The 26,695-nt window shown below is 37.3% G+C and overlaps 2 protein-coding genes across 3 annotated transcripts in view; one reads left to right on the top strand and one right to left on the bottom strand.

Moving 5' to 3' along the window:
* The window catches only part of PNPLA8 (patatin like domain 8, phospholipase A2), a 35,620-nt gene extending 24,211 nt beyond the window's left edge, over positions 1–11,409 (bottom strand). The window contains exons 1-4 of one of the 2 annotated variants that reach the window (XM_088141729.1): positions 11,305–11,409; positions 8,696–9,853; positions 4,939–5,088; positions 3,924–4,075 (exon numbers count right to left, since the gene is read on the bottom strand). In XM_088141729.1, the coding sequence (XP_087997855.1) occupies positions 3,924–4,075; positions 4,939–5,088; positions 8,696–9,766 (1,373 nt within the window). In that variant the 5' untranslated portion in view covers positions 9,767–9,853; positions 11,305–11,409. Of the gene's footprint in view, positions 1–3,923; positions 4,076–4,938; positions 5,089–8,695; positions 9,854–11,066; positions 11,262–11,304 lie in introns of those variants that run through there. The other variant, XM_088141730.1, reaches the window with a different exon arrangement.
* A 10,150-nt stretch (positions 11,410–21,559) lies between these two features.
* LOC103064888 (oxytocin receptor B-like) lies at positions 21,560–26,447 on the top strand. The gene is made up of 2 exons (XM_007442524.3): positions 21,560–22,626; positions 23,786–26,447. Exons 1-2 carry the CDS (start codon positions 21,732–21,734, stop codon positions 23,983–23,985), a joined length of 1,095 nt encoding a protein of 364 aa, XP_007442586.1. The 5' UTR covers positions 21,560–21,731; the 3' UTR covers positions 23,986–26,447.
* Positions 26,448–26,695: the final 248 nt, after the last annotated feature.

The following is a 26,695-nucleotide window of genomic DNA, read 5'->3' as shown; positions in this document are numbered from 1 at the left end:
AAGATGAGGGACATGAGACCGAACAATGCAGCGGAGCTGAAGGCCGCTATTGAAGCATCCTGGTCTTCCATAACACCTCAGCAGTGCCACAGGCTGATAGCATCCATGCCACACTGCATTGCGGCAGTCATTGCTGCAAAAGGGGCCCAAACCAAGTACTGAGTACATATGCATGCTTATACTTTGCAGAGGTCTGATATTGTTCTATTTCCAATCCTTGTGTTATTGATGTCATGTAATATTCTAATTTTCTGAGATTGTGAATTTGGGGTTTTCATAAGCTGTACGCCATAATCATCACAATTATACCAAAGTAAGCTTGACATATGTCGCTTTGCATGTAATGCGTCTATCACATATATTGGTTTCACCTTTTGAGTTGCCTTACTGACATAAATGAACATTTGCACGATATTCTAATTTTTCGAGTTTCATCTGTATATGGCTTTGAAGAGGCAACCACTCACAAATTTTCCATTTCCTGACAAAATAGGGAAAGTTACTCTGATAAAGATTTTTTCTATTGGTTTACTAATGCATCTCTCAACTGGAATCTACTGGAAAACACTGTCTTATTTGGCTTTTTAAAAAATCATTAAATTTTATGCAAATATCCTCACATATGTATCTCCTTGCAGTGGGCCATCTTTGACTTATTTTAGATAAAATCTTAACTATTTTTATGGGTAACCTCATTATCTATTATATTTACTTAGGGTTACTTCTTAACTATCTTAATGCTTTAGCAGCTATTGAATTCACATTTTAATATCTTAGTAGCATAGCATTCAGTAATCTACGATTCAGTAATCTAGCACAGCATTCAGTAAATGTGTATTACTTGTTAAGTAGTTTTAGCTGTTTTAAGTATCTTACATCTCCTCCTGTATCTTAGTATTTTTACCCATCACAATGTTTTAGCCCACTTTCTCTTATTCTGGGCAATTTGCCTAGAAACTTTTAACTTTTTCCTGAGCTCTGTAACTGATGTCAATGAACCAACATAATAGTGAACATGAGGCATTTTGAACACCAACATTTATTTATTCATTGACAAATCAATATACTCTACCTTTCATATAAACTTTCAAGGCTGTTTACAATTAAAAAATACAAAATGTAAAATGTAATAATAAAATCAATGCAATTAAAGCAACCACTTTATGGACTTGGACTTGATCCAATTCCTTTGAAACTCTTCTAAAGTCTTCTGGGTATTTGCATGCATGCCCCAGAAGATACTTCCACCGGAATAACTGGCAAATCAAAACAGCTGCTGCTACAACCAGCCTTCAAGCAGAAATGTTTTCTGTACACACATGTGCCCAGAAACTTTGTGATAACCTCAAAGCCACTAGACTGAGATTGTACAGCAGGAGCTGCTTTGCAATTTCTTTGTACTGATTCAGATCCGTGCAGTCCTGTTAAGTGAACTTGATGCTTTGGTGGCCTTAGAAACCTCCATAATTCTGGGTATAATATACAGTTTTTCCAAAGGCAAAAGCAACAATTCAGATCTGGCAATAGGGGCGGTGATCAATATTTCTCTGCTCTTATTGTGTTCTCTGATAGCCATCAGCGGCTCTGTTTAAGGTGACCTGATCCCTGTTGGGTAGGGAAAGGCCTCTCGGAGTATCTGTTGGGCCGCTGTGAGGATTATTCAGGTTATCTGATAGATAAAATTGCTCAGATTCACTTCAACTTAGACTCTGACTGAGCAGGGCAGGGCCTGGGGCTTGGTCAAATCACCGCGGGTCATTAAGTGCAACATCACATGACTACAACTTCCAATTTCCTGCTGGCTTCCCCATCGACTTTCTTTGTTTGTCAGAAGTCAGCTTGGAAGGTTGCAAATGGCGATCACATCACTGCGGCACGCTACAACCATAAAAAATGCATGCCGGTTGCAAAGCACCCGAACTGTGATCACGTGACCGCAGGGATGCTGCGATGGCTGCTAGTTCAAGGACTGATCATAAACCTGCTTTTTCAGCACTGTCATAACTTAGAATGGTCACTGAATGAGGCAAGCCAGCAAGTGAAGACTACCTGTAATGTGTTTTGTATGATAGATGTTAAAGACTGGCTTGAAGAAATGCATGCATTCTCAGCTTTTGAACTGGCTCTTTATATGTACAATGGAAGAACAGGATAATACGATTCCATCTATTAGAGTTTAACTCGTTGCTTAAAAACAATTAATTATAACTTAAATACATACAACTTTGTACTGTATTTTAATTAGGATTTTTTAAAAAATTTTTACAACTCACTGGGTTAATATGTTTTATATGTTAATAAAGGTAGCCCTTGTTTAGCAACCACAACTGGGACCGGCAACTTGGTAGTTAAGCGAAGAGGTCGCTAAGTGAAACTGTGACTGTGCTTACGATCTTATTCAGCTTTCCTTTGCTTTACATATCTGCAAAGGTCATAAATGCGAGGATTGGTTATAAAGTTACTTTTTCATCAGTCGTAACTGCGAATGGTCGCTAAATGAGGCAGTTGCTAAATGAAAACTACCTATATGTGGTACAACTCTCAGAATTCTAGTTAGAGTGCCCCAAAAGCAAACTCAAGTATTTTACTCATCTATTGCTTAAAATAGTAGATACTGAATTGAAGATCCAAGTAATTCTTATCAAGTAGAAGCTTGGTTTCTTGTTCTGACATAAAAATTTGCAACAGCCCTTTAAATTAACAGAGATGGATATCAAGTGCTGCACAGAATATGTGCTTGTATTTTCAATTAGGAATCTCATTTAAAAATGTAAGTCACTGAGAAGGAAAAAAAAAAAAAAGAGCTAATGTTGACCAAAAGTGTAATATTCTCTAGTCAATGTTCTAAAACATCATTATTTTTTATTAATAATAAAATTAATAATAGTAATATGTTTGCCCAGCTCCCAATGACTTTGGGCAGTTGGCCAGACTTCTAGTTTTATGAGAACAATTTGGTGGCTATCATAATTGTGAATGAGTTCTCATTAATGCAAACTTAATATTTGGTTTAATTTAGTATCAATTTTATATTTTTAAACTTTTTGTTTCATCACTGTTAGCCAATTTCAACTGAAAAGCAGAATATAAATTGAATAAATACAAATAAAATGCAACATAGTTTAGTTTAATTCGCAGATAACCACCAGCGCTGTTTACTTGTTAGACTAGGACTAGGGAGATATAAATTCAAATCTTTGAAGAGACCTTAGGTTAATTGTTAACCTTTCAATTTGATATACCACAGAGAGTTGTGCCAATCAAATGGAGAATAGTCTGAATGCTGTTCTGAGATACTAACAGGAGTACCAGCAATCTTATGATTTGGTATCATATGAATGAGATCTGAATTTCCTCCTGCCTTACATTTCCATTTAACCTCCAGACTGAAAATGCAAACCAGGGTCAAATCATTTGTATTATTTCAATGGTTAGCTAACTTTGAATGTAAGGACAAAATTAGTCTTATTTTTAGTAGTTTGTTAAAATGCAGCATACAAAGTAATTTAGAAGCATATATAGATAGGCCTTATGGGTTTATGCCAAATGTACATATATATCAACTCTTTTATTCAGTTTTCTATGAGATTTTCCAATATTATTGAAAAACAGACAAATTTACAGCATAAATCTAAATTTAGAAATACAATGACATTCATTTTTTATTTGTTTTTATTTTTATCTCTAGGGAATTCAATATTTTGTTTACTCAAATTGTCAAAATGTTACTCCATTTCTACCAGGCATGATGAAAAATATTGTTTCAAGAACAAGATATCAGTATAAAAATATCAGAATAAACCACCAACAACCCAATTTCACTCTGGTCATAAACCCTTTCTAGCAATAAGATTCCTCTGGGAATCTGTTTTGCTGATGAGTTAAGAGAAAAATGCTCATATGACAGCATCTAAACTAGATACCTTGTTCCTCCACCATCGATGGAAAGAATTCGAATGCCCCACCCTTTTACTGGGTCTGTATATCCAATCACAGCCAAGGCCTCTCTCACAGCAGCCTGTAGTGCTTCATCTTTTGCCTGCCTCAGCTTCAACAAGCATGGAATGATATTTTCCTAGAAGAAAAAGTAAAGATTTTAGCTGATATTCCTGTTATACCCCAAACCTGAAACTATTATCTTAAGGTTAAAATGAAAGTAAGGATATCCTTGCATGTATAACACTTGCCCTCAACCCCTGAGCAATTTGTGAGAAAGTAAATACTGGTGAAATCAGCAGAATTTACTTCTGAACAAATATACCAGTACCAGGTTGCTGGAATCTTTCAGCTGCCAAAAGTGTAATTATGGCTCACTTTTCAAATCACAGATCAGTATAAGGAGACAACTGAATTACAAAGAATACAGTGACTATAACTACACATGATTCCAGATTCTACTATAAAAAAAAAAAAAGAATTATCTTCAGAACACTTTATACCATTGTCCTATGTTCTTAAAAAATTATAAAATAATACCAGTAATATTGGTTGGTACAATTTTCATATGAGGCCAGAAATCTGTCAAGGACTACATTTCTTAGAGTCAATTTATTTGGGGTAGGGACAACTGCAGGTTGGCAAAGGGTGGAACAAAAGTCAGGGGCTATTAAAGTGAAAAGTGATTGGATCCACACTCCTATCTCTGATTCTTTTCTCTTCCTCCTCACCTTTCAGATTGCCAAGTAATAAAGAGACTGATTGCTTGCAGAAGCCAAATAAAATCAACTAAAGGTCCATAGGTTGCCCACCATTTTAGAAGATATTAAAGCCCTTGATTCCTATTGATTCAGGTATAAAGTGGTATGGGAATTTAGAATTACATCTAAAAACTTTAGGGTAAAATGTTCCGTTCACTATTACTTTCAGAACAAATATTGTTTTCCCCTCTCTCTCATAACTTCCTAGTTCCATTCCCTATTTATGGTCAGATAACATTACCTTAATGGCAACTCCTCTACTGTCTGGAAATTCCAATAGATGGTATGTCAGTTCTTCAACTCTGTTGATACAGACTCTTCTAGTACATGATCTTCGCAATGCTTGAGTTAAAGCCCGAGTTCTGTTATCCACACTTACCTTTGCAATAATCTGAAAACAAAAAATTAAAATTAAAAAAAAACATAAATATTAAGGAAATGTTTGTAAAACAATTAAATGTATTGATCCATTCCAAAAAGGTATGCACACATAATTTATTCTCTTCTCCAAACATGTGTCATATATTTAAATACTTATCAGTGAAACAGTAAATTTGTACACCTTGACAGAAATTCTAAATCATAAACATTTTACAATAAATGCTTTATTATGCAATTTACTACATATGGATTCAGAAGTGTTAGTTCTATTGAGTTTAATAGGATTTGCTCCCTATTAAATATGTAAAACATTACAGCTTTCACCTTTAAGGAACTATAGAATTGGTTTTTCTGCATAAAAATAAATATATTAAGGTTATTTTACTGAAATACATCAAAAACATATTTTAAACCAAATTATTTTTGTAACTTTATCTTTCAAGAAAAGATATTTGCCTATGAAGTGACTGTGTTGATCATTGTCTGTTGGTTTATCTTGACTGCCAGTTACATAATTATTTTATATACTTGGTAGTTTTAATTGTTGTCAACTGCCAGAGTTACTTAGAGATGGGTAGCCATATAAATTGAAATAAATACATCTTTAAACAGCCAACTGTTTACAACACTGCTTATACCCATTATTCCTTCAGATACCACTGAAGACATATTTTGGCATCACTGATCATACTGGGTAATGTAAGCTGTAGTTCATAACAGCGAGAGGGACATGGATTTTCTACTCCTGATTTATGGCTAAGTGCAATTGCTAGTTTTGTCAGACATAATAATTTTATCAAAGACTTTTTTTTCCTCAAGTCTACAAATATTGGTTCCAGAAAGATGAGTTAATAGATATCTTTCTGTCCACTAATAATTTTCACAGATTTGCTGCAACTTATTTGGGAGAATTGAACAGAATACAGGCATTGTAAAGGAAACATGAGGTTAATTTTGTTTCTTTTACAAATGAGCTCTTCAGGAACAAATTGTTCAATAAAAATTGAAAGTGATCAATATACAGTACTGTGCAAAAGTTTTAGGCAGGTGTGAAAAAAGGTGCTGTAAAGTAAGAATGCTTTCAAAAATATATATTGTAATTGTTTATGTTTATCAATTTACAAAATGCAAAGTGAGAGAACAGAAGAGAAATCCAGATCAAATCAATATTTGGTGTGACCACACTTTGCCTTCAAAACAGCATCAATTCTTTTAGGTACACTTGCACACAGTTTTTGAAGGAACTTGGCAGGTAGGTTGTTCCAAACATCTTGGAGAATTAACTACAGATCTCGTGTGGATGTAGGCTGCCTCAAATCCTTCTGTCTCTTCATGTAATCCCAGACAGACTCGATGATGTTGAGATCAGGGCTCTGTGGGGGCCAAACCATCACTTCCAGGACTCCTTGGTCTTCTTTACGCTGAAGATAGTTCTTAATGACGTTGGCTGTATGTATGGGGTTGTTGTCCTGCTGCAGAATAAATTTGGGGCCAATCACACGTCTCTTGATGGTATGGCATGATGGATAAGTATTTGCCTGTATTTCTCAGCATTGAGGACACCACTGATCCTGACCAAATCTCCAACTCCATTTGCAGAAATGTAGCCCCAAACTTGCAAGGAACCTCCACCATGCTTCACTGTTGCCTGCAGACACTCATTATTGTATTGCTCTCAAGCCCTTCAGCGTACAAACTGCCTCCTGCTACAGCCCAATATTTCAAATTTTGACTTATCAGTTCAGAGCACCTGCTGCCATTTTTTACACCCCAGTTCGTATGTTTTCATGCATAGTTGAGTCTCTTAGCCTTGTTTCCACATTGGAGGGATGGCTGTTTGGCTGCAATTCTTCCATGAAGACCACTTCTGGCCAGACTTCTCTGGACAGTAGATGGGTGTACCTGGGTCCCAATGCTTTCCGCCAGTTCTGTGCGATGGCACTGCTGGACATCTTCCAATGTTGAAGGGAAGTAAGCATGATGTGTCTTCCATCTGCTGCATTTTCTTTGGCCGACCACTGCATCTACGGTCCTCAACGTTGCCCATTTCTTTGTGCTTCTTCAAAAGAGCTTGAACAGCACATCTTGAAACCCCAGTCTGCTTTGAAATTTTTGCCTGGGAGAGATCTTGCTGATGCAGTCTAACTACCTTGTGTCTTGTTGCTGTGCTCGGTCTTGCCGTGGTATATGACCTGTGACATGAAACTGTCTTCCACAACCTCACCTTAGTAGCAAGGTTTGGCTGTTCCTCACCCAGTTTTAAGCCTCCTACATAGCTGTTTGTTTCAGTTAATGCCTGTGTTTCAACCTACATATGAAATTGATGATCATTAGCACCTGCTTGGTATAATTGGTTAATCATACACCTGACTCTAATCCTACAAGATCCCTGATTTTGTACAAGTGTACGAAGTGTGCAAGTGTAAGAATTGATGCTGTTTTGAAGGCAAAGGGTAGTCACACCAAATATTGATTTGATTTAGATTTCTCTTCTGTTCGCTCACTTTGCATTTTGTAAATTGATAAACATTTTTACATACAATTTATATTGTAATAAACAATTACAATATATATTTCTGAAATATATATTTGTGAAAGCATTCTTACTTTATAGCATTTTTCACACCTGCCTAAAACTTTTGCACAGTACTGTATATATTTTGGGTATGTCTGTGTGCACATGGATGTGAACTTGTATTCATATTGCACAATTCTAGGAAGTCTTACAACAGCTCTGTAACTGTGATGGAATGGAATTATGAAGGCCAAGCTCAGGGAGACAAACATTTTCTTAGCTCACCAGAACCGCGTGGGAGGAACAAGAGGATGACACTGGCACCTCCCTGAGGAATTCACACTGTTGTGGCTGGAGGACTTTGGGAACTGGGGTTTTAGTCTGGGAAGATTCTTGCTAGAGGTTGTAGCTAATAAACATAGCTGGACTGAATTGGCATTGTCTCTTGGAGTTCCTTGGGCTAGGCTTGACAGTAACACAGAATTACTCAGGTCTCAAAATAGCCAATCTCTGATGACTAAAGACTGCCTTGAAATAAGCAAGTAAGACTGGTTTTATAAATCAGTTTATAATGGATCATCCTCCATTCTCAATATATTGATGTGCAACAATGAACTTTTTACATATGCATAGGTAGCACTTTCTGTAGACTAGGATGATGCCAGTCTATCCTATTTAATACAAAATCACCTCAAATAAGTTGTTTGTCCTCACTTATTTTAAGCTATAACAGTAAATGTTCATGGTAAAATATATATCTTTTACCATGAATATTGTCATGTAACTGTGAGTGAAGTTGTACAGCTCTAAATATACCAGGAATAGGCAGCTTGATGATCCCCTAAATGTTTTGGAATACAAGACTATGAGCTCTTGCTATCTGCCATGTTGGCTTAAACTGATGGAAGTTGAAGTCTACAACATTTGGAGACTTGGTTTCCCACTCCAATCTATACATTAGGGACTGTAAATTTATTTGAGAGTTTCCCCTGAAATAACAATGATGAGAGGGGATTACAATTTACTGCCTTTGATAAAACCTGTTCCTCAATGCTTGCCAATTAATGGTTTCTAAACTTTTATCTACAAGAAAGACATGTACCTTTTCTCTTTGCAGGCATAATCTCTTTTCTTTCTCTTCTGCACGTTTAGCTTCCTTGTCATCTTTTAACATGTCCTCTTGTTCCTGTTCTTTGGTCTTTTCCTGTACAGCACATTTTGTTTCAGATCGTAACTTAGGTACCAATCCTCCAATGTAACTATCTACAAAGGCCTGTACACTGTTACTAGGGTAAGAAAGAAAACTTGAAATACCCTTTTTGCTGGAAGTTGAAGGAACAGAATTGACTTTTCCAGCATTTTGTGACTGCGAGGCAGGTATTAAAGCAGATACTGCATTCATCCTGTTTTCATCACTTAATATGTCCTGTTCTGATGAATCAAATGTTTCTTCACCCTGATTGGGTGGTTTAGGGGGGAGAGCATCCCCTTTCTTCTCTTGATCCATTCCAACAGTGCTAAAATACCAGTTGATGTGATGGGCTACAAAGTTGTATGTTTCCCCAAAGTTTGTAGCAAATTTGCTAACATGAAAAAGACTATTTTTGATATCTGAAGGATCTTTCAAAGAGTATTGACTAGTACTGACTGACTCTAAGACTCCATCTGCAGACACAGTCTTCTTCTCATGTGAGTTATCATCATAACTTGTGACTTCTCTGTATTTTTCTGGGGTCATAAAAAAGCTATTCTCCTTCCCATCAGTTTCAAGTGATTTCTTCAGTATAGCAGAATGAGGTTTTAGACGAGCTAGTCGTGAAACTAGTTCACTGTGAGTGCCAGACACAGCCTTTGAGACAGATTCTAAAGTGTTCTTCAATCGTGACATGCGACTGTTTTTTGTCAATTCCTTAGAAGTGCTAAATTTAGAAATTCTGTAACCCAAACAATAATGGCAGTACAGGTACTTCTTCTGCCCCTGCGTTTTGCCTCTGGTCCATTTATAGTATTGGTTGCTTATGTGTAACACTCTAAAAGGAGAAGCATAGCTTATCCTCCAAAAAAGCTTGGGTCTGTAAAAGTAGTGCAGTTGCCCAGTCCTCTGTCCACTCCAAAGACTTTTTGTACTAAATACTAGGTACACATATTTATCTAAAAGAAATTGAATTGACATTACTTATAAAAGCAGAGATTGTCCATAAATTCTTTCCCTCCAAAAAAGTCTTATTTTAGAAACAAACATCACTGTTCATAATATTACCTGGAACAGAAAAAGAAAAGAGCATCACTTTATTATCTATAGCAGATTCTATAGTAAACAAAGATTTTCTAAGAGAAATTATACTTGTTCTTCACCTAGAACAGCCTTCCCCAACCATACAGCATATGCTGGGAACACAACTCTCAAAATTCCAAGTAAACCTGACCAAATGCTAAGTTGCAGCTCCAATACATGGAGAGCACTAGCTTAAAGAAGACAGGCCTATAAGGAAATTCATCAAATTAATAATTGTGTCATGGTATAAAGCTCGTCTTAAAAATATACTGGTAAAGCAAAAAAGAAAAAGAATTCACTAGAAACACAGGGTCTGTTATCTAGGAAAGTGCTAAAAGATCCTCAGATTCAGCATCATATATCGAGGCAAGATATGCCATACATTCAATATAAGCACAAATTAACATTATTAAGCACAAAAACATTATGATCAACCAAGAAATGCATGACATATGCGTGTAAGAACAAGATAATGATTCAAAGTAAATAAACATATGACTCAGTAATTAGCTAAGTCATATTAGAAATATTGACAACACCCTCAAATTCCACAATCATTCTTCAGTAAGTAAACTCTTCCAATACTGTGATTTTCCATCCTACTCTGGCACAAGTCATTCCTCTTTAATAATTCACCTTCAACACAGCAGTAACATCTCTGGAAGGGTACTTTTGGGAAATGTCCAGGGAAAGAACAGCTGCTTAGCATAATAAAGCCTGCTAAAAAGACGTATCAAACTCAAATGGTATTAGACCCCCATACCCCTTGCAGTTTGTCAATGCTGTGGGTGACCCAAACATTTTCAGGAAAGAAAAGCTGCATCTGGCAAACCACCTTGTAAGACACAGACTAGCAAGAGGATGACAAGTAGTTGACCACAGGTCACGGGACAAGAGTTTGCACCATCACCTGAAGTTCTTTTACAACAAAAAACTATCCTTATAAGTGTCAGATTCATCTAGGAATACACCTTCCATGCCTATAGCGGTTGCATACACAGGATGCAGGTAGATATACACCCTTCAGTGGCATTCAAGGGAGGATCGTCTGAGAGGGAGAGGAGTTAGTCTGCTCCCAGGACTCTTGAGCGAATCTGGGAAGCGGGGCGGGGGGCAGCCCCGTCCCCTTTTGCTTCTTCGCTACCAGCAGAGATGGTGCAGTGATCATAAAAGGGGAGGGGGAAGCCTTCTCCGCCACCTTCTATTTCTTTTATTCCAGGAGGTTCATTCTCCCTTCAGCAGCGGAGACATCGAGCTTTGAACCAAGAGCAGGGAGGGGGACGCGGCTTTCCAACGTCGCCTCTCTTTCTGGAGCTGCTTTCTGGCTTTGAAGAGCTGAGATGGAGGGAGGCGGGAAGCCAAAGCTTCTCCTGCCTGCCCCAACATACAACGCCGCCCGCCCCCCGTACCCTCCTGCCCCCCGCTCCTTCCCTTACCGATTAGAGCCGCCGCTCTCAATTTCCTTCAGGACTCTTCCTGCAAAGCCCACCCACCGTAGAGTTTTTCCGAGTCAAAGAGCCAGAGCGTCCACTTGCGCTCAGTAATCTCTATGGTAGCTGGGCCGAGCGGGAGGGCGGTGGCTGAAAAGCTCTCAGCTGGGGAGGAGGAGGAAGAGAGGTGGTATTATGGGTAAGCTTGGGAGGTGTCCGTGGGACTTCGGCGGAGCGTAGGTTCTGCGCAGGAATGGAAGTTCGTTCGCAGCCTGCGCAGAACGAAAGCGGCGACTCCGACTTGGCTTTTGAAGCTCCCAAAACCACGGCCGTTATAGAATGCTCTTTGCTCGTATTGCTTCTCCCGTGGAAGAGGGCGCGCATAAAATATAACGGGACATATATTAATAATGGGCAATGGCCGAGTCCCATGCTTAAGGTCATTTTTTAATTTTTTTTTTTAAATTGAGTGTAGTAGCTGATACGTTGCCAAATGCTTCTAGAAGGAAACATGCTCTTCAATCCGTTCCTCATCTATTAATTAAAATTATTTTTTTTATTTTTATATTTTTAAATGTAGTATTAAAAACATTAAAAATCTCCGTTGCAGTTGAAGTGTTAGATAAGAACACAGGTTTGGATGGAATATATGACATTCTTTTTCAGTGTAACACAGTCGTAGGAAAGTGAGGGGATAAATAATACCACGAGGTAGGTGAGCAGTTTGGAAAGAAACTGAACATTGAATGCATTTGACAATACATGTTGGATCATGATGTAGTCCCCTCCCAGCTACAGGAGGACTTGGTTCAGTCTTCCTTAGCTTATCTCTCCAGAGTCTCATAAAACAATGATATCCAAAATCAGTGACTTAATATGATTTTATTATGGACCTGCATTTTGTACTAAGCATATTACATCTAAACCAAGCAAACTATACAATGGCTTAGCATAATCATGTCAGTCAAAAATGTGTGCAAGAACACTGAACAGAACAAGATAAGTGACACACAGAAGAAATCACTCCAAGCTGGACATCCTATGGGTCAACTGCCTATCCTAAGGGTCCGCCCAACAGGACCATCACAGGATCAACAAGTTAAGCTAATGCTGCCTCTAAATCTGTAAACATAACAATGTAACTAATCTTTCAAGTAGGTGTGTGTATGTCTTCGGGTTAAAAAAACATTAATTTTTTAAAAATGTGTTGAATACATAAGCAAAAAGAAGAAAAACATCAGTCATATATAAGAAGTAAAAGGCATAAAGCAAAAAACAAAACAAAAATGAGCCCAAAGGTGTGGGGGTTTAAAAAACTTCAAGGCAAATGTTAATGTAAATGCAATTTTTGTTCCCATATCGCAAGTTAAACAGTGATTTTTATGAAGCTTAGGTGATGGCTTATAATGGAATCAATCTGAGATATAGTGGTTCACAACACTCCTGTTATTATATGGCATTGCATGGTGGAAGTGAATGGGCAGAAGCTAAGATAGTATCAGTATGATCAAATACTGTAATATCCACTGAGATTATAAGGAGACAAAGTAATACAATAACTAATATCCCTAGCCAGAAAGAAACTGAAACTGATTTGGTTCTCAAACTAACATTGCCCTATACATAACATTCCATTACAGATGGAAACTCAGTACTTGGACTCCAATGTTTTGCATACAAAGTGGTACAATTTTATATGTGACAATAATGATTTTCACAGAAAATAATTGAATTAGATAGGACAGGAATATATGATTGGTCCAAGATCTCTTTATCTGAGATCTGTGTATGTGTACAGCCACTTCATAGATACAAGTGGCATGGTTTTTTTCCCCCCAATAAAATATGAGGAGATATTCATACAAGCATGCCCAATGACATGTGGAAAGTCATGCAGGCTGCAGTTGTATGCACACTTACCAGGAAATAAGCCTCAATATAAACAGAACGTTTTGTTTCTATATACAGTAAATATTAATATCCTTTTGCTGCAAATTGATTTACATGGTTGAGGAATTTGGATTTGTGTCCCTTTCAAACACTAGTTCTGAAACAGATAAATATTGGAAGGAATTACTGAAAGAGAAAGGCCATTGATCAAAAGTCAGATGGATTGTTGACATACGTTTCTGGGGAGAAAGGGATCAGTGTCTTTTTAACTCCTTGCCTCTCTTCTTCCATAATTGTACAAAATGAACAGTGCACAATGATAGAGATTATGAACATTGATTTTATTTGCAATATTATAACTATTGAATTTGAGTACTGGTTTTCAGTAAGTACAGACATTTTTAAAAAATATTCAGTATCATAGCACCACTTTGATTTCTGTATATCAGTATTGTGAAATCCGTGACCTCAAGTCCCAGTCAGTAGTATCAGTGTTGAAAGATACTGGAAACTCTGCTTTAACAACATTTAGAATCCTATAGGTTTCCCACTCCTGCTGCATACAAAGAGTGTGCAAAAAGAAAACAAACATTAAAAAAAAAAAAGGCAATAAAGCCGGTCTATACTTGAATAACTTTTATTTTTTGTTATTCCTATTTTTTCATCAGTACAACTAAATTGGCAGAAAAAGACAATGCGCCTAAAATAGTTCTTTTCTTTCAAACACTAGATGGCAGCCCAAATATCTGAAACTGAACATATTTAAAAGAGACAAGAGTAAAAATAAATTGAATATTGGAATCTTTATGTGTACACGTACACACGCACATATGTTTACCATCATTTAAAACATATTGGCTAGAGTAGGGGTAAGGAACAGTATCTGGCCAAAGGCCAGGCATTCCTCATCAGTTTCCCAGAACTAGAAGGTATCAGCGGGTTAAGTTCATCATCCTGTCACCTCCCAAACTCCCATTTCTTTCCCAAAGCTTTGTCCATAACCTCATTTTGTTCTCCAGTAGGAGCCCCTTGAAGGAAGAACTCCAGGATAATCTACATAATTCCCTCTCTTTCATTTCAAGCAGCTTCAAGTGATGGCTCCAGCAACCAGCTTCACTGGCCAATCACCTTTCTAGTCTGGAAGCAGAAGAGGGGAGTATGAGTACAGTGAAGTATCAGAGATTATCTGATTTTTTTTTCTTTCTCTTCCTGTTTTACCTAAGGAATCTAGGAGTAGCATACATCCAGGCTCTTGGCGTATCTTGAAGTTATTCTGCAGTAAGCTAGCCTTGTTCTCAAATTATCATTCTTGAATTAAAATTTCAGAGACTCTGGTCTTTTGCATTATGATAAAGTCCAAGGAGGGACAGAAATCTGTGGGCAGAACTAAACTATTCATTTTGATGAAGATGACCATATGACCTGGAAGACTATGCAAAGTTTTCAGTTCACTGTGATTTGGTCACACATTTCATTAAGGCACAGTTATCTTAACTACTGTTTATTGAATAAACTGCAGCTGACTGGGTGCATATATCAGTAGTCAACTAAACATAATACACTATACCAAAATAAAACCTTTGCATAATATGTGAATTCATATTCTACTCTTGATGTGGTAGTTAGGGTGCTGGACTAGAAACTGGGAGAGTGTGAATTCTAGTCCTCTCTTAGGCATGGAAGCCACCTGGATAACTTTCCATTTTTCAGGAAAAAACATAAAAAAGTACATTCTAGGTTAGTTATATATTTAGCTTTAGAACTTTTCATTTTCTTATCAAAAAATTGATAGGTTAAAAAGTTCAGTCGCTATAATTCAACTGGATAGGAACATTTTAGGGGAAATTGATGTGCAAACAGGTCTTCCTCTGAGGAAAGTGATACTTTTAATAGTCCAAGTAATTGACAGAAATGAGAATCCATGGTTAACCATTACTCTCAATGTACAATAAAATACAGCTTTCACTAAAATCAGGTTAAAAGACTATTACAGACAGGGGTTCTGATGGGATAGAAAGAGGATGTAGTGATCTCCTCTTGTGCTGCTACTGGTACTCCTTTATTACACTAAAGTTCAAGTTCCTAACTTGATTGTTAGGTTTATAGCTTAAGGAGACAAGCTTATTTGACTGATGCATGGTATAGCAACATATTCCTTTTCTTTGGAAGAGTATTGTTATACTCTTCCAAGAGGAAAGAATCTCTAGGGTAGCATGTCAGAGTTGTATTTCATTTGGGGCACTACAGATCTACTTTGTCTGTAAAATATTCAAACATAAAGTAAATGAAGGCAAATAATATGTACTCTCACAAGGGAAAGCAAATGTCTACAGAGTATCTGTGCACTTGCCAAAGTTGTGGTTTCTGGTTGCAATTAGCTCTTAGGTTGTTGGGCACTTTTACATGGCATTGTTTCCTGCCCAGTCCCATCAAAGTGACTCAGAGCTGTCTCTGATATTGTCTTCGGTCCTGCAGAATGCTGAGGGTAGCAAGGGACCACCATGATACAACCAATGGAGAATTCAAGGATCATCATTCAGCTAATGCTCATCCTGCTCCATATTGAAAGAGAAGAATTGCAGCGTGTCCATCCCCGTCTCTTCCAGGTGTTTTGTTATTTGCAAAAACTCTGAGCTCTTGGAATGAAGGAAATATGCTTGACCATCAAAACATTGCTCTTAGTGCATATACATTTTCACTACAAGTTGTGATACTAGCATGTTACAGCTTATTTTTGCAATCAGGCACTTTTCCTAATGGATGTAACCATGATGGTATGTTATAGCATAGTAGTATGTGTGGGAGGAAGTAATGACTCACTGTAACCCAAAGAATGGAAGGAGGAGGAAGCAAGAATTTATTGATTTATTTATGAGATTTTTTGGAGGCTGCCTGACTCCAAAAAGACTCTGAGCAGCTTACAATACACAGTTTAATAAGCAGGAAAAATCAAGCAAGGCAGATTTTTTTTTAAAATAGGGATTTGAAACTATCTAGAAGTTGAGAGCCAGTTTGGTATAGTTGCTAAAGTACCAGACTAGAAACTGAGAGATGGTGAGGTCTAGTCCTACCTTAAGCATGAAAACTTTGTCCCAGTCACTCTCTCAGCTCTAGGAAGAAGGCAATAACAAACCACTTCTGAACATGTTGCCAAGAAAACTGCAGGGACTTGTTCAGGCAGTTACCAGAAGTCGAGACTGACTCAAAACCTGCCTCATCCAAGAGAGAGAGAGAGAGAGACTGACTGACTGACTGACTGACTGACTGACTGACTGACTGACTGACTGGCTGACTAGAAGGGTTAAGATCAAGTTGAACTGCTGATGTTGCCAGTGAAATTTACTAGAGAATTCCAAGTTCAGGTGGACGAACATGGAGTGAGAGTTTCCGTGAACAAAAAATAGTTTGCCTCCAAGCTCCAGTGTTGCAAATTGCAGTTTGAAAGCTTTGTGATTTGAGATGTGCCATAGTCAAGCTGGAAGCAAATGATTTGGCTGTCAAAAGAGGACAATGTTGAGAAAACACAGTGATGTAGCACTGATGCTAAATTAGCATAAATACTGTACTATTTAGAAGAATAAACCATGCTAACTGTAAATAACATGGCATGGATATAAGCTGCTTCTTTTCTCTTACCTCTTCACTTGTTGAAGAGTTCTAGAGAAGTTGAAAGGTTGCATAGTAATTTATGAAGCTTTTGGTAATAATTGCAGCAGCCACTTTTATCTTGCTCTGAAATGAAAGTAACTTGCCATTTTTGCCATGGTGCCTTTCTCAGAAACAAGTCTCATGGAGTTTGTTGGGGTTTATTCCCAAATAGATGTGATAGCATTGTAGCCTTTGAGACTGATGCAGAAATTGCATATTTAGTTCTAGTTTGTCACAGTGTATTTCTTTAAATGGATGCTAGAAATTTCACAACAGCTCACAATTACGTGGAGGAAAATGCAAACCAGACAGCTAAATTCTGTCATGTAGAAGGATATTAAGCAATATGTGAAATAATTAATTCAAGCTATTGATTTTGCTAAATGGCAAACATATCACAATCATAGCCATATTAAGGCTGAAATTTCAGGCACACTTGCCTGGGAACAAGCCCTTTTAAACCCAGTGGAAATTCAGGTATAGGACTGTGCTATTAACTTCCATACCAGGCATTTTTATGTGTGAATATTTCAGAAAGCTAAGACAAAAATACAATGTTTTGGAATACAAGAATCATACACATCCATTGCAACATGTATGTAAAATGTACAGACTGCCAGAAAAGGATAAAAATGTAATTTGAATTTCAAAATTCAAACTTTAAAAAGAATATGAAGCTGATAAATAAAAAACCTAGAGTCCTGTTAACATTTTATATAATCTCTACTACATTATATCTTTGATGAAGCTATAAATATAATTGTTTCTCTAACTGCTTTCCAGATATGTAGACATCTGTTAGTAATAATTCTTTCCTAGAACAATCTTGGTTTATGTTTATGTTATCATAATTACACTGAGATTTTCCAGATATCCCAGAGCTTGTTTTTAATCAAAGTACGAAGTACATTTGATCTGTTTTTCAATATCTTTGCTTTTGTCAGCCAAGTTGGCAGATATATTTTGTGGCTGCTAAATTACTGCCAGACAGAACTATTCATTATATAGCTGGGGGAGGGAGGGGGGTGGATTTCAAAAATACACATGTATTTTTCTTTAAAGTCGATTTTCAAGGCTGAATTAGAGAAATGTTGTCCAAGAATTTAAATGTAAAAATCTAGCTAATCAGGATGAATCCCCTTATTACATCTATTGATACTACAATATGAGAATAGATAAAGAGTTGATTCAAAAACTTGTTGATAGTCCATGACAGGAAAAAAAAACACCTAACAATCACAGAGTCCCTATCTAGTTAAAGTAAACTTTAAACTATCTTGGATTGTGTTTTTTCTCGAGACAATCTTGAGAAAATTTGATTCTTTCTTCCCATCAGGGGATATGAAATGTCCATCCAAACCAAGCAAAATGCCTACTGGACTATTTCCAGCTCCCAGAGGTGGGAAAGAATCAGCATCCCTTAGATCACCCAAGAAGTATTTGCTATTAAGCCGGTAACTGAGACAAAAGTGCACAAGAAAAATACACAAATCAGGCAAAAACGGTTTTATACAAAGGAAAGGACCTCAGGGTCAGTGATGACAGCAGCTCCACTTTATTTTTTTATGGATGGGATAACTTGGTTAAGATGAGATTTTAGATTTGTTGACATGTGGTTTCTTCCTAGAATGACAGTTCACATGAATAGTGAAAAACATGAATGGTATTTGCATATTTGAACAAACACTTTCACAGAGAGAAGAGAGACATGAAATATCTTTTGACAGTGGGGATATCACAATGGTTAGCATACACATTCTTCACACAATCCACATTTCAAATTTTAACTGTGATTTAATCTTTACCCCATTTTTGAGGGGATAGGAACCATCCACCACTCACTGATAGATTCCTTGAGATCTAGGAGTACACTTTCCTATTAAGTAGTCATTAAGATGAGACCAGATGTATTCCATCTGGATCATAGCAGGTGCAGTATTGTGTCTTTTCTCTTGCTAGAGTTCTACCCCCCTTTTTCTCTCAATAGGGAAAGTACGATGCAGTTGACTGTGGCAAGAGTTGCCACTGGCAATATTCCTATAGGAATGCCAGCAGTGGCAGCTCTATTCAGCAATATTTACATTGGGAAATGAGTGTGGTGGTCCAGGCAGAGCAAAATCTGATGGCCTTAGCTGGAGATCATGTGTTGGGATGACTGAAGGCAGAACTGTCCTGTCTCCTTCTCTGTGGCGTGTACCAGGTATGAATATCAACTTGAGTTTTTTTGTGTAAGGAAGCAGAGAAACTTCATTCCTGTCTCTTGGTGCATAAGAATACAGTTGATATTAAGCAGAGTTTCTCTCCAAAGCCTCCCACTGTGAAACTCTCCAGTCTACTGACAGTAAGACTGAATATAATTCTCAGACTGGATTAATTTTCCCAGACATGGAAGGTGTTAACAATTTGGCTGCCATGGAATGGACTTGCCATTCACCGACTGGCTGCCCAAAGACAAACTTTTGAGAATGTTTCCTACCGTAGGCATCTGCAGGATCTTAAGATGCTTAAGTCAAAACAATGAGAGCTGTGTTGCTCCATTGAGCTGCAAGTTCTGCCTCTTGTGCATGTGTGCAAAGCCACAACATATGTACAAAATGAATGGAGTTTGGGTTGCAATAGTGTGATACAGTCATCATTTGCTATCCTGACCTTATCCCTCCCATCAGATTCTTCTGCCACCTCCATTAATTCCGCTGGACCATGGTAAGCTTCTTCATCAATTTAGCTGTGTATAACAAAGGGAGCGCATTTTTATTTTGTTTGTTCCGTTGTGGGGAGATGGGCGGGGACAAGTCAAATAAATAATAAAATAATAATAATAATTTTCTAAATCCTATAGGACATATGGAGGCAGTACTGAAAATAAAGATGATGGTGCTGCAAGTGGCATATTACTCTTCAGATGGCAGCTTCTCATGCTGAAAATGGGGCAGGGACCTGTTCTTAGGTCTATTGATTCTCAAAGGAAACTCAGTGGGAATGCCATTTAAGATTGGGAATAAAATAAACAAGGAGGATTAATGGATGCACTGAAGATGCTCATTTTCACCCATTCAGTCAGTCAGCCCTCATTCTGCTCCATGATACTGAATTCTGCTGTACCCATTTCCTTTCCCATCTGGTTTTCCTGGTTTCCCCAACCATTTCCTCACCACTACACATGTGCAAGTCCTCAGAAGCCCTTAATGTCCCCTTCATTAAATTAAAACCTGCTGTTTTAAAATTTGTTGGGGGTTATCCCCTAGCCTGCAGATCTTCTGGTTTTGGGATATGAGCAACATAGTTTGGGCTGTGTAACCAATAGCACTCATGACTTACATATCAGAAATAGAGGAAAAGGTACATAAATTCAAAGATAAATGAGGTTTTTTTGCTTGGAGTAGTAACACTTGGAAGAAGCGAAAACAGAAGCTGGAAGGACTGTTGGCATTTGGGGAATGTTTAAAAAAAAGTGCTTGGAAATTTATTAATGAAACTAGTACTATCACCTGTACACATGACAAATTTAGAATGCCATTTAAGGCGTGCAATTTCTCCTGCCAAGATGATAGTTCTGTTCCCAGATGTTTCTTCTTCAGGAAAATTAGTTTCGCATTAATATTTGACACATTATGAAGGAGGCATGAAAACAGTGGTGTGTTTTAAATTAAAGGGAGAGATTTTTGTGGATTTGCAGGAATGTTGTAAGTCAAGAGAGAATAGGTACAATTATAAATGCTTTGACCATTGCTCTTCCAAATCATGCTATGAAAGCAATTTTGACTGAAGAAAAGCCAACGCGACATAGTGTTTTTTATGATACTTGGAACAGAGACTCCCCCCTTCCCAACCTCTAAGCTTGAGAAATATTTTCAGTTGTTCAGTTCTTGCAATGAAGCTTTCAGCAGGCAGAGGGATGCTTATTTTAAAGATTTACTGTATTCATCTTGCTTTATAAAAGCGAATTGAACACCCTTGAATGATATGTAAGTATTATATTCCTTTGCAATCAAAATGGAAAAAATAATACTTGAGCATATGCCACATATCTAACACTGCTGGAAATAAGGAACAGTATATATTTCACCTTTTTCCTACTCCAATCCATATGAAGCTTATGATAGTGGGAAAGAAGTAAGAGAAAAATAAGCCAAAAAGTATATACTAAAATCTTGAAGGAGTATAGAGGCTGTATATAGAGGCTACATTTGAATGTTAGCCATGCTATATACCCTTATGTTCTTATGTTTGCTCCTTGCTGTAATCCAACCTATGGAGATCTATAATTGTATAAATAGGCCTATTTTATAAGGGCATATAGCATGGCTATGTATGTAAGCATCAGCTTGGTTGCTATTACTTTGGGATTTTGATAGAAATGGGAGGGAGGAAAATTATAAATTTTCTTTGAGCCAACAAGTTTTTCTAATGTATACATTTACTTTCCATGCTTTTCCCCTGTTTTTCTCTTGCCTACAACAGCAGACTCTCAAATACATTAAACTCTGGTTCATAATAGTAGAGAATTTCCCCCTCCTCAGTAAAATGCAAAGAGGTTTTATTGAGATTTATATTCTGTGCTGCAGGAGAGATTCCAGAGGAGGCTGGAAATCACTTTGGTTGATTTGCAGAATTTTACAGGAGGAGGAGGAGCCCAAATGGCATTTTACTCCACTCGTAGTCTCTTTGCTATTTCCCATCACTTCTTTTTCTTTCCATAGGAAATCCATTCAATGGAGATAAAAGAACCCAAATAGCATCCCAATGTCTTTAAACTGGTCGCTGGAATTTTCTCACCCAGAAAATCTTTGAATTCAAGATACATTGAACCCTGAGCAGCTGGCAGTGCAGTGACTTCCCCTAAGTCCACAGCTGCCAGTATAGCGAACCCTCTTGGAAAACTGCTTCTGTGCACCATGAAGAATTTCTCTGAGCTTGGAGTTCCTTCCCTTCACAGTTTTCTCAATTCAGCCAATGCATCAACTCTTCCTGAAAGACAAGCAAGAGATGAACAGTTAGCAAAGGTAGAGATTGCTGTGCTTGGAATAATATTTGTAGCAGCATCTGTGAGCAACTTTATCCTTATTCTGGTATTATGGAGGAGAAGAATGAATCTGTCTAGGATATATGTGTTCCTACTTCATCTGAGCATTGCAGACCTGATGGTTGCCTTTTTTCAAGTCCTTCCTCAGCTTTTCTGGAAAATTACAGATGTTTTCATGGGTCCAGACATCCTGTGCAGAACTGTCAGTTATTTCCAACTATTGAGCATGTTTGCCTCCACTTACATGACAGTAGTTATGGCAATGGACAGATTCCAAGTGGTGTGCTACCCCACAGCCTCTTTCAAGAAGAAAGCCACTCTTTGGAATGCTTCAGTCTGCACCAGTTGGTTTATCTCTTTTGCCTTTAGCGTCCCCCAAATATTTATCTTTCAGAAAAGTGAGACATCTCCAGGCATATTTGACTGCCAAGCTCACTTCATTGAACCCTGGGGCACAAAAGTGTATGTAACTTGGATTTCTATAGCTATCTTTTTTCTTCCTGCAGCTATCCTGATCACCTGCCATGTGAGGATCTGCAGAGTGATCCACAGAAATGTGTATATGAAAGGTTACCCTGATTGGGAAGTAACAAATCAGAAGCAAATACTATCATCTCAGGCAAGTAATACAAACTGGATATCAAAGACTGTGATAAAGACTATTAAGATGACTGTAGTGATAGTTGTTGCTTATGTATTCTGCTGGTCACCTTTCTTCATTGCCCAGTTGTGGACTGCATGGCACCCCGGTGATGCTAGGACTGAAGGTAAGAGTCAACCTTTCCCCATGATAGTGGCTACACTATCTCAGGGTGTTAATATTACAACAGAAACCATGAATGTCATTGAACTTGAGTAAGTGCTATGAAGAATGGCATAAAATATATTGCTTTGATTATTTGTAGTACTTGTTGATGGGTTTGTAGTACTAGTTGATATGATGCTTCTCTATGGTGAGCATAAAATTATGTGGGGTAAAGAGCTTCTTCCTTAATGAAAAGTATTAAATGGTATTTGCTGTTAATGAAATGAAATCAGTATTCACAGAGTAGAGAGATGATTGACAATAAAAGCAAGCATAAATATGCTTTCATGGCCGACATACGATGGCTGGTGTGGGTCTTCCGGGCTGTGTGGCTGTGTTCTGGAAGTTTTGTTTCCTAACATCATCTGGGCACAGAGAGAACTGCTCCTGTCTGTGCTCCTGCACTCTGAAGATGCTGGTCACAGGTGCTGGCGAAACGTTAGGAAACAAAACTTCCAGAACACAGCCACACAGCCCGGAAGACCCACACCAGCCAAGCATAAATATATTAATAAATTTGTCAAGAGTTACCATACCTCATCTAGCATTTGTTTCATTTTGGGGGGGGGAGGTATTTTTTATTGCCCCTTCATGGATCACTGCCTTGTCGTGGCAAAGGGGCTTGCATAACTCAGTGAAGCCATGAGCTATACCGTGCAGGGCCACCCAAGACGGACAGGTCATGACAGAGAGTTCTGACAAAATGTGGTCCACTGGAGAAGGAAATGGCAACCCCCTCCAGTATCCTTTTATTTTAAATTTTGACTCAAAAACTTTAAAATTTGAGCCTTGAAATACATATATCTGCCTATATCTATCTGCTGTATTAGCTGAAGAAATGTATTTTATGAATAACTGAAATTAGTTATAATCCTACTGCTATAAGGTCCTAACATTTGAACCTTTTCCAGTACATTTTGAAAATATTCTATAGTGCCTATGAAAAAGTTTATATTCTGATTTGTTCTGGAAATTAGAAAACAGTATTTTTAACACATTTAGACAATGCTGTCACACACAAAACCACATTCAAGTAATTGGGGAAAGATCAATGGAATAATAAAATAATCATGGATCTTTATCTCTATTCTGTGAATAACTTGTGAATTCTTTTCTTTCAGGTCCAGCAATAGCCATTCTTATGCTCCTAGGGAATCTTAATAGCTGTGTTAATCCATGGATTTATATGTACTTTTGTGGTCAAATCCCAAATTGCTCGAAAAAGACCCTTCATACCCGGGCACCTCAGGAACAATCTACATTTACTTGCAGCATCTACCTGGGAGAAAAAGAATCTGAAGACAACACCACACCTGTGTAATTAGGATTTTTTAAAAAACGTTATTGTAGTCACATTTCTAAAGTGAGTGACGGCAACAAGTTATTTATAGTGTATGCATATTTTTACTCTTTTTAGAAGGAAAGTCAGGATCAAAACTATTTTACTCTTTTTAACAAGAAGAATTCATGAAAATACTTGTGTCCATCTCTCAGGCTCACACATAATTAGGTCCAGTGAAATATTGTTTTACACTTTTGTCCTGGAAGAAGGCAGTGACAAATCACTTCTGTATTGTTGTCATAAACACTAGATAGATGTGTTCATGTAGTCATCTGGAATCAAGCTTGACTCAAGAAAGTTCTTACTTTTTTTATATTTCTACAAACAGGAACTCTTAGGGACTTTTCCAGAACTTTTTTTTAATGAGAAAGTACTGCAAATATACATATTTGGATTTGTTCAAGCACAGAGTAGCAAGGAGGCAGTGTCCACCTCGAAAATTAGCAGCATGATTGGTGTCCCTTTCCAAATGGCTTCTTGATGGACAGCTTGTTTTTTAGCTTATGTGAACAGTCATTTTAAAATTCCAATAGTAGTGTGCAAAATTGGTAATATTTGTACAATATGAGTTAATGTATATAGTCATATTTTCTCCAGTCTAGAAGATTCCCCCCCCCCATTATCTGTGTTTAAAGGAACTGAGTTTGCCTCCTCTAGTTTAAAGGAGCTGAGTTCAGGTTTGGATTGTGGAGGAAACAGGATGAATGGGCTTCATAAATATAAGATTAGGTAAAGTAAAATTACCTTAGTAGTACTCTTGCATCTTAATGAAATCCATGCTATGTTTCCATAGATATATATGGATATATCCATATATCCATGCCATCCATACTTTTCTGTCTATGGGGTATTCTACAATTGTACTTTGATACAATTGTATCAAATGTAGTTGATAAATACATTCATGTGTACCTACAAAAGTGAAGAGTAGTGATATATGTTTGTTTTATGAAGAAATAGGTTGATTGATAATGCCCTTTGTTCATTAACCTTGATTTATATATTACCACTTCTCCTACAAATTCTTTCTCATACACCTACTAGTAGTCTGGGCATGATGCAGAAGTCACTCTGGATAGAACAGAAATGCTGTCTGGTTTCTGAGAAAGGCTTTAGGTGTGTTTATGAAATAGTCACCCATTATCTCTGTATCTGATCCACCTGATTAATTATCAACCCCTTGTCTTCAAATATGTTGGATAATAATGCCCATCATCCCCAGATAATGTAAGCACTGGTTGTCCTTGACTATGAATTGGAATTTGGTCTTTTTAATCTTTTTGATACAGAATTTCTAGTCCACAACTAGAAATTAACTAGCTAAGCTACAACTAAGCTCTAACCAGCTCTAGTTCACATGTTTCAGCTTGTTGAGAAAGTATTGCCTGATTTACAGGTAGAACTTCCTATACTTTGTTATACAGGTTTTTCTTATACCTTGTCTCCTGTAGTTGTAGGTCCCCACCTCTCTTTAATCTTCAGCTTTTCCACATTCTCTGAGATTCCCCATTTTGGAACAGTCATTCAGTTTCTTGATCTATACATTCATTTTTTTTTTTAATTGTAACAGGATTGTAAATTATCTCCTTAGTTTCAGATCACATTGTAACAGGGAGCTGCTTTCAGCCACGCTTCATAAGGAACGTGATACAGTGGCAGAATTCACATATAATGCTAGACTATAATGGCAGGTGTACACATTAAGCCCAAAACAAACAATCCAGGTCATATGCAAGTATATCCGGTGGTTCCCTAATACTTGATTGTATTCTGTATGCTTAAGGCCATTCACAAACAAGTCTCCATTTAATTATATTAAAAGGTAGACTAGAAGTAAATTACTTATGATTCTTCTTTTGGTTAAGTGGGAATTCCTACCATCATAACAAATTGCCCTATGCTGAATCACTTGGTCCATTTATCTCAGCTAGTCTGTGACCTGGATAAGCATCTTAGCATCCAGTATGTTTAGATTATAGTTTCCACAATCACTCACCATTCGTTTATGCTTCCTGCAGATATGGGAGTTGTCCAAGATATTTGAGAGTATCAGGTCGCCTATCTCATTTTTATATCAATAGGAAGCAGCCTTAGTTGGAGGCGTCCGGACTGAACCAGAGACATTCTCTGTGCAAACATGTGCTTTGCCACCAAAACATGTGAATTAGGATGTGTAACATGCTAATTAGCATGTGTCTTACTATGATCTTTTCCTGAACATTTAAGAGGAATATTTCTTTAGCAGAGTGTTAGAGAAAGCCTGCATGGTTTCTATCTGTATTATATTAACATAAAATTAAGGTTACCAAGTTGTTGTTTTAAGAATATGCTGTTTATTAGTTATATGCAACCATCTGGTAATTGGTACTAAAATAATGTATCATACATTTATTTTTAATGCTGTGATTTAAAAATAAGGCATTAAACATCTTTATTATCTTCAGAAAAACAATGTTTTGTGTGGCTTAAAAGTAAAAAGGCTTGTGTGGCTGCATTTTCAAAGACACTGAAAGTAATTTTTTTAAAGACCTTTTGCTTATCTGTGTCTAGAAAGTGTTCCTTTCCTCTCTGATCACCCCAAAGCATGACTTATTTAATTTTTTTTTTTACTCAAGATCAGATTTTTTTTTCTGATGGTACTCCATGTATAATCTTACATTAATGGCTTGCCCCATGAATAATAAGCGGG

Source organism: Python bivittatus, unplaced genomic scaffold (genome assembly GCF_059951505.1).
Source record: "Python bivittatus isolate LINGU-HERP-01145 unplaced genomic scaffold, Pbiv_v1 ctg000330_np1212, whole genome shotgun sequence".
Classification (NCBI taxonomy): domain Eukaryota; kingdom Metazoa; phylum Chordata; class Lepidosauria; order Squamata; family Pythonidae; genus Python; species Python bivittatus.
The sequence above is the reverse complement of the archived record's forward strand: the minus strand, read 5'-3'. Positions and strand labels throughout refer to the sequence as shown.

Bases quoted from the DNA above. Each gene is read 5' to 3' on its own strand.
- LOC103064888 (XM_007442524.3), top strand. From the start codon at position 21,732: ATGAAGAATTTCTCTGAGCTTGGAGTTCCTTCCCTTCACAGTTTTCTC. The intron at 22,627-23,785 runs GTAAGAGTCAAC...CTTTTCTTTCAG, and splicing joins CGGTGATGCTAGGACTGAAG to GTCCAGCAATAGCCATTCTT.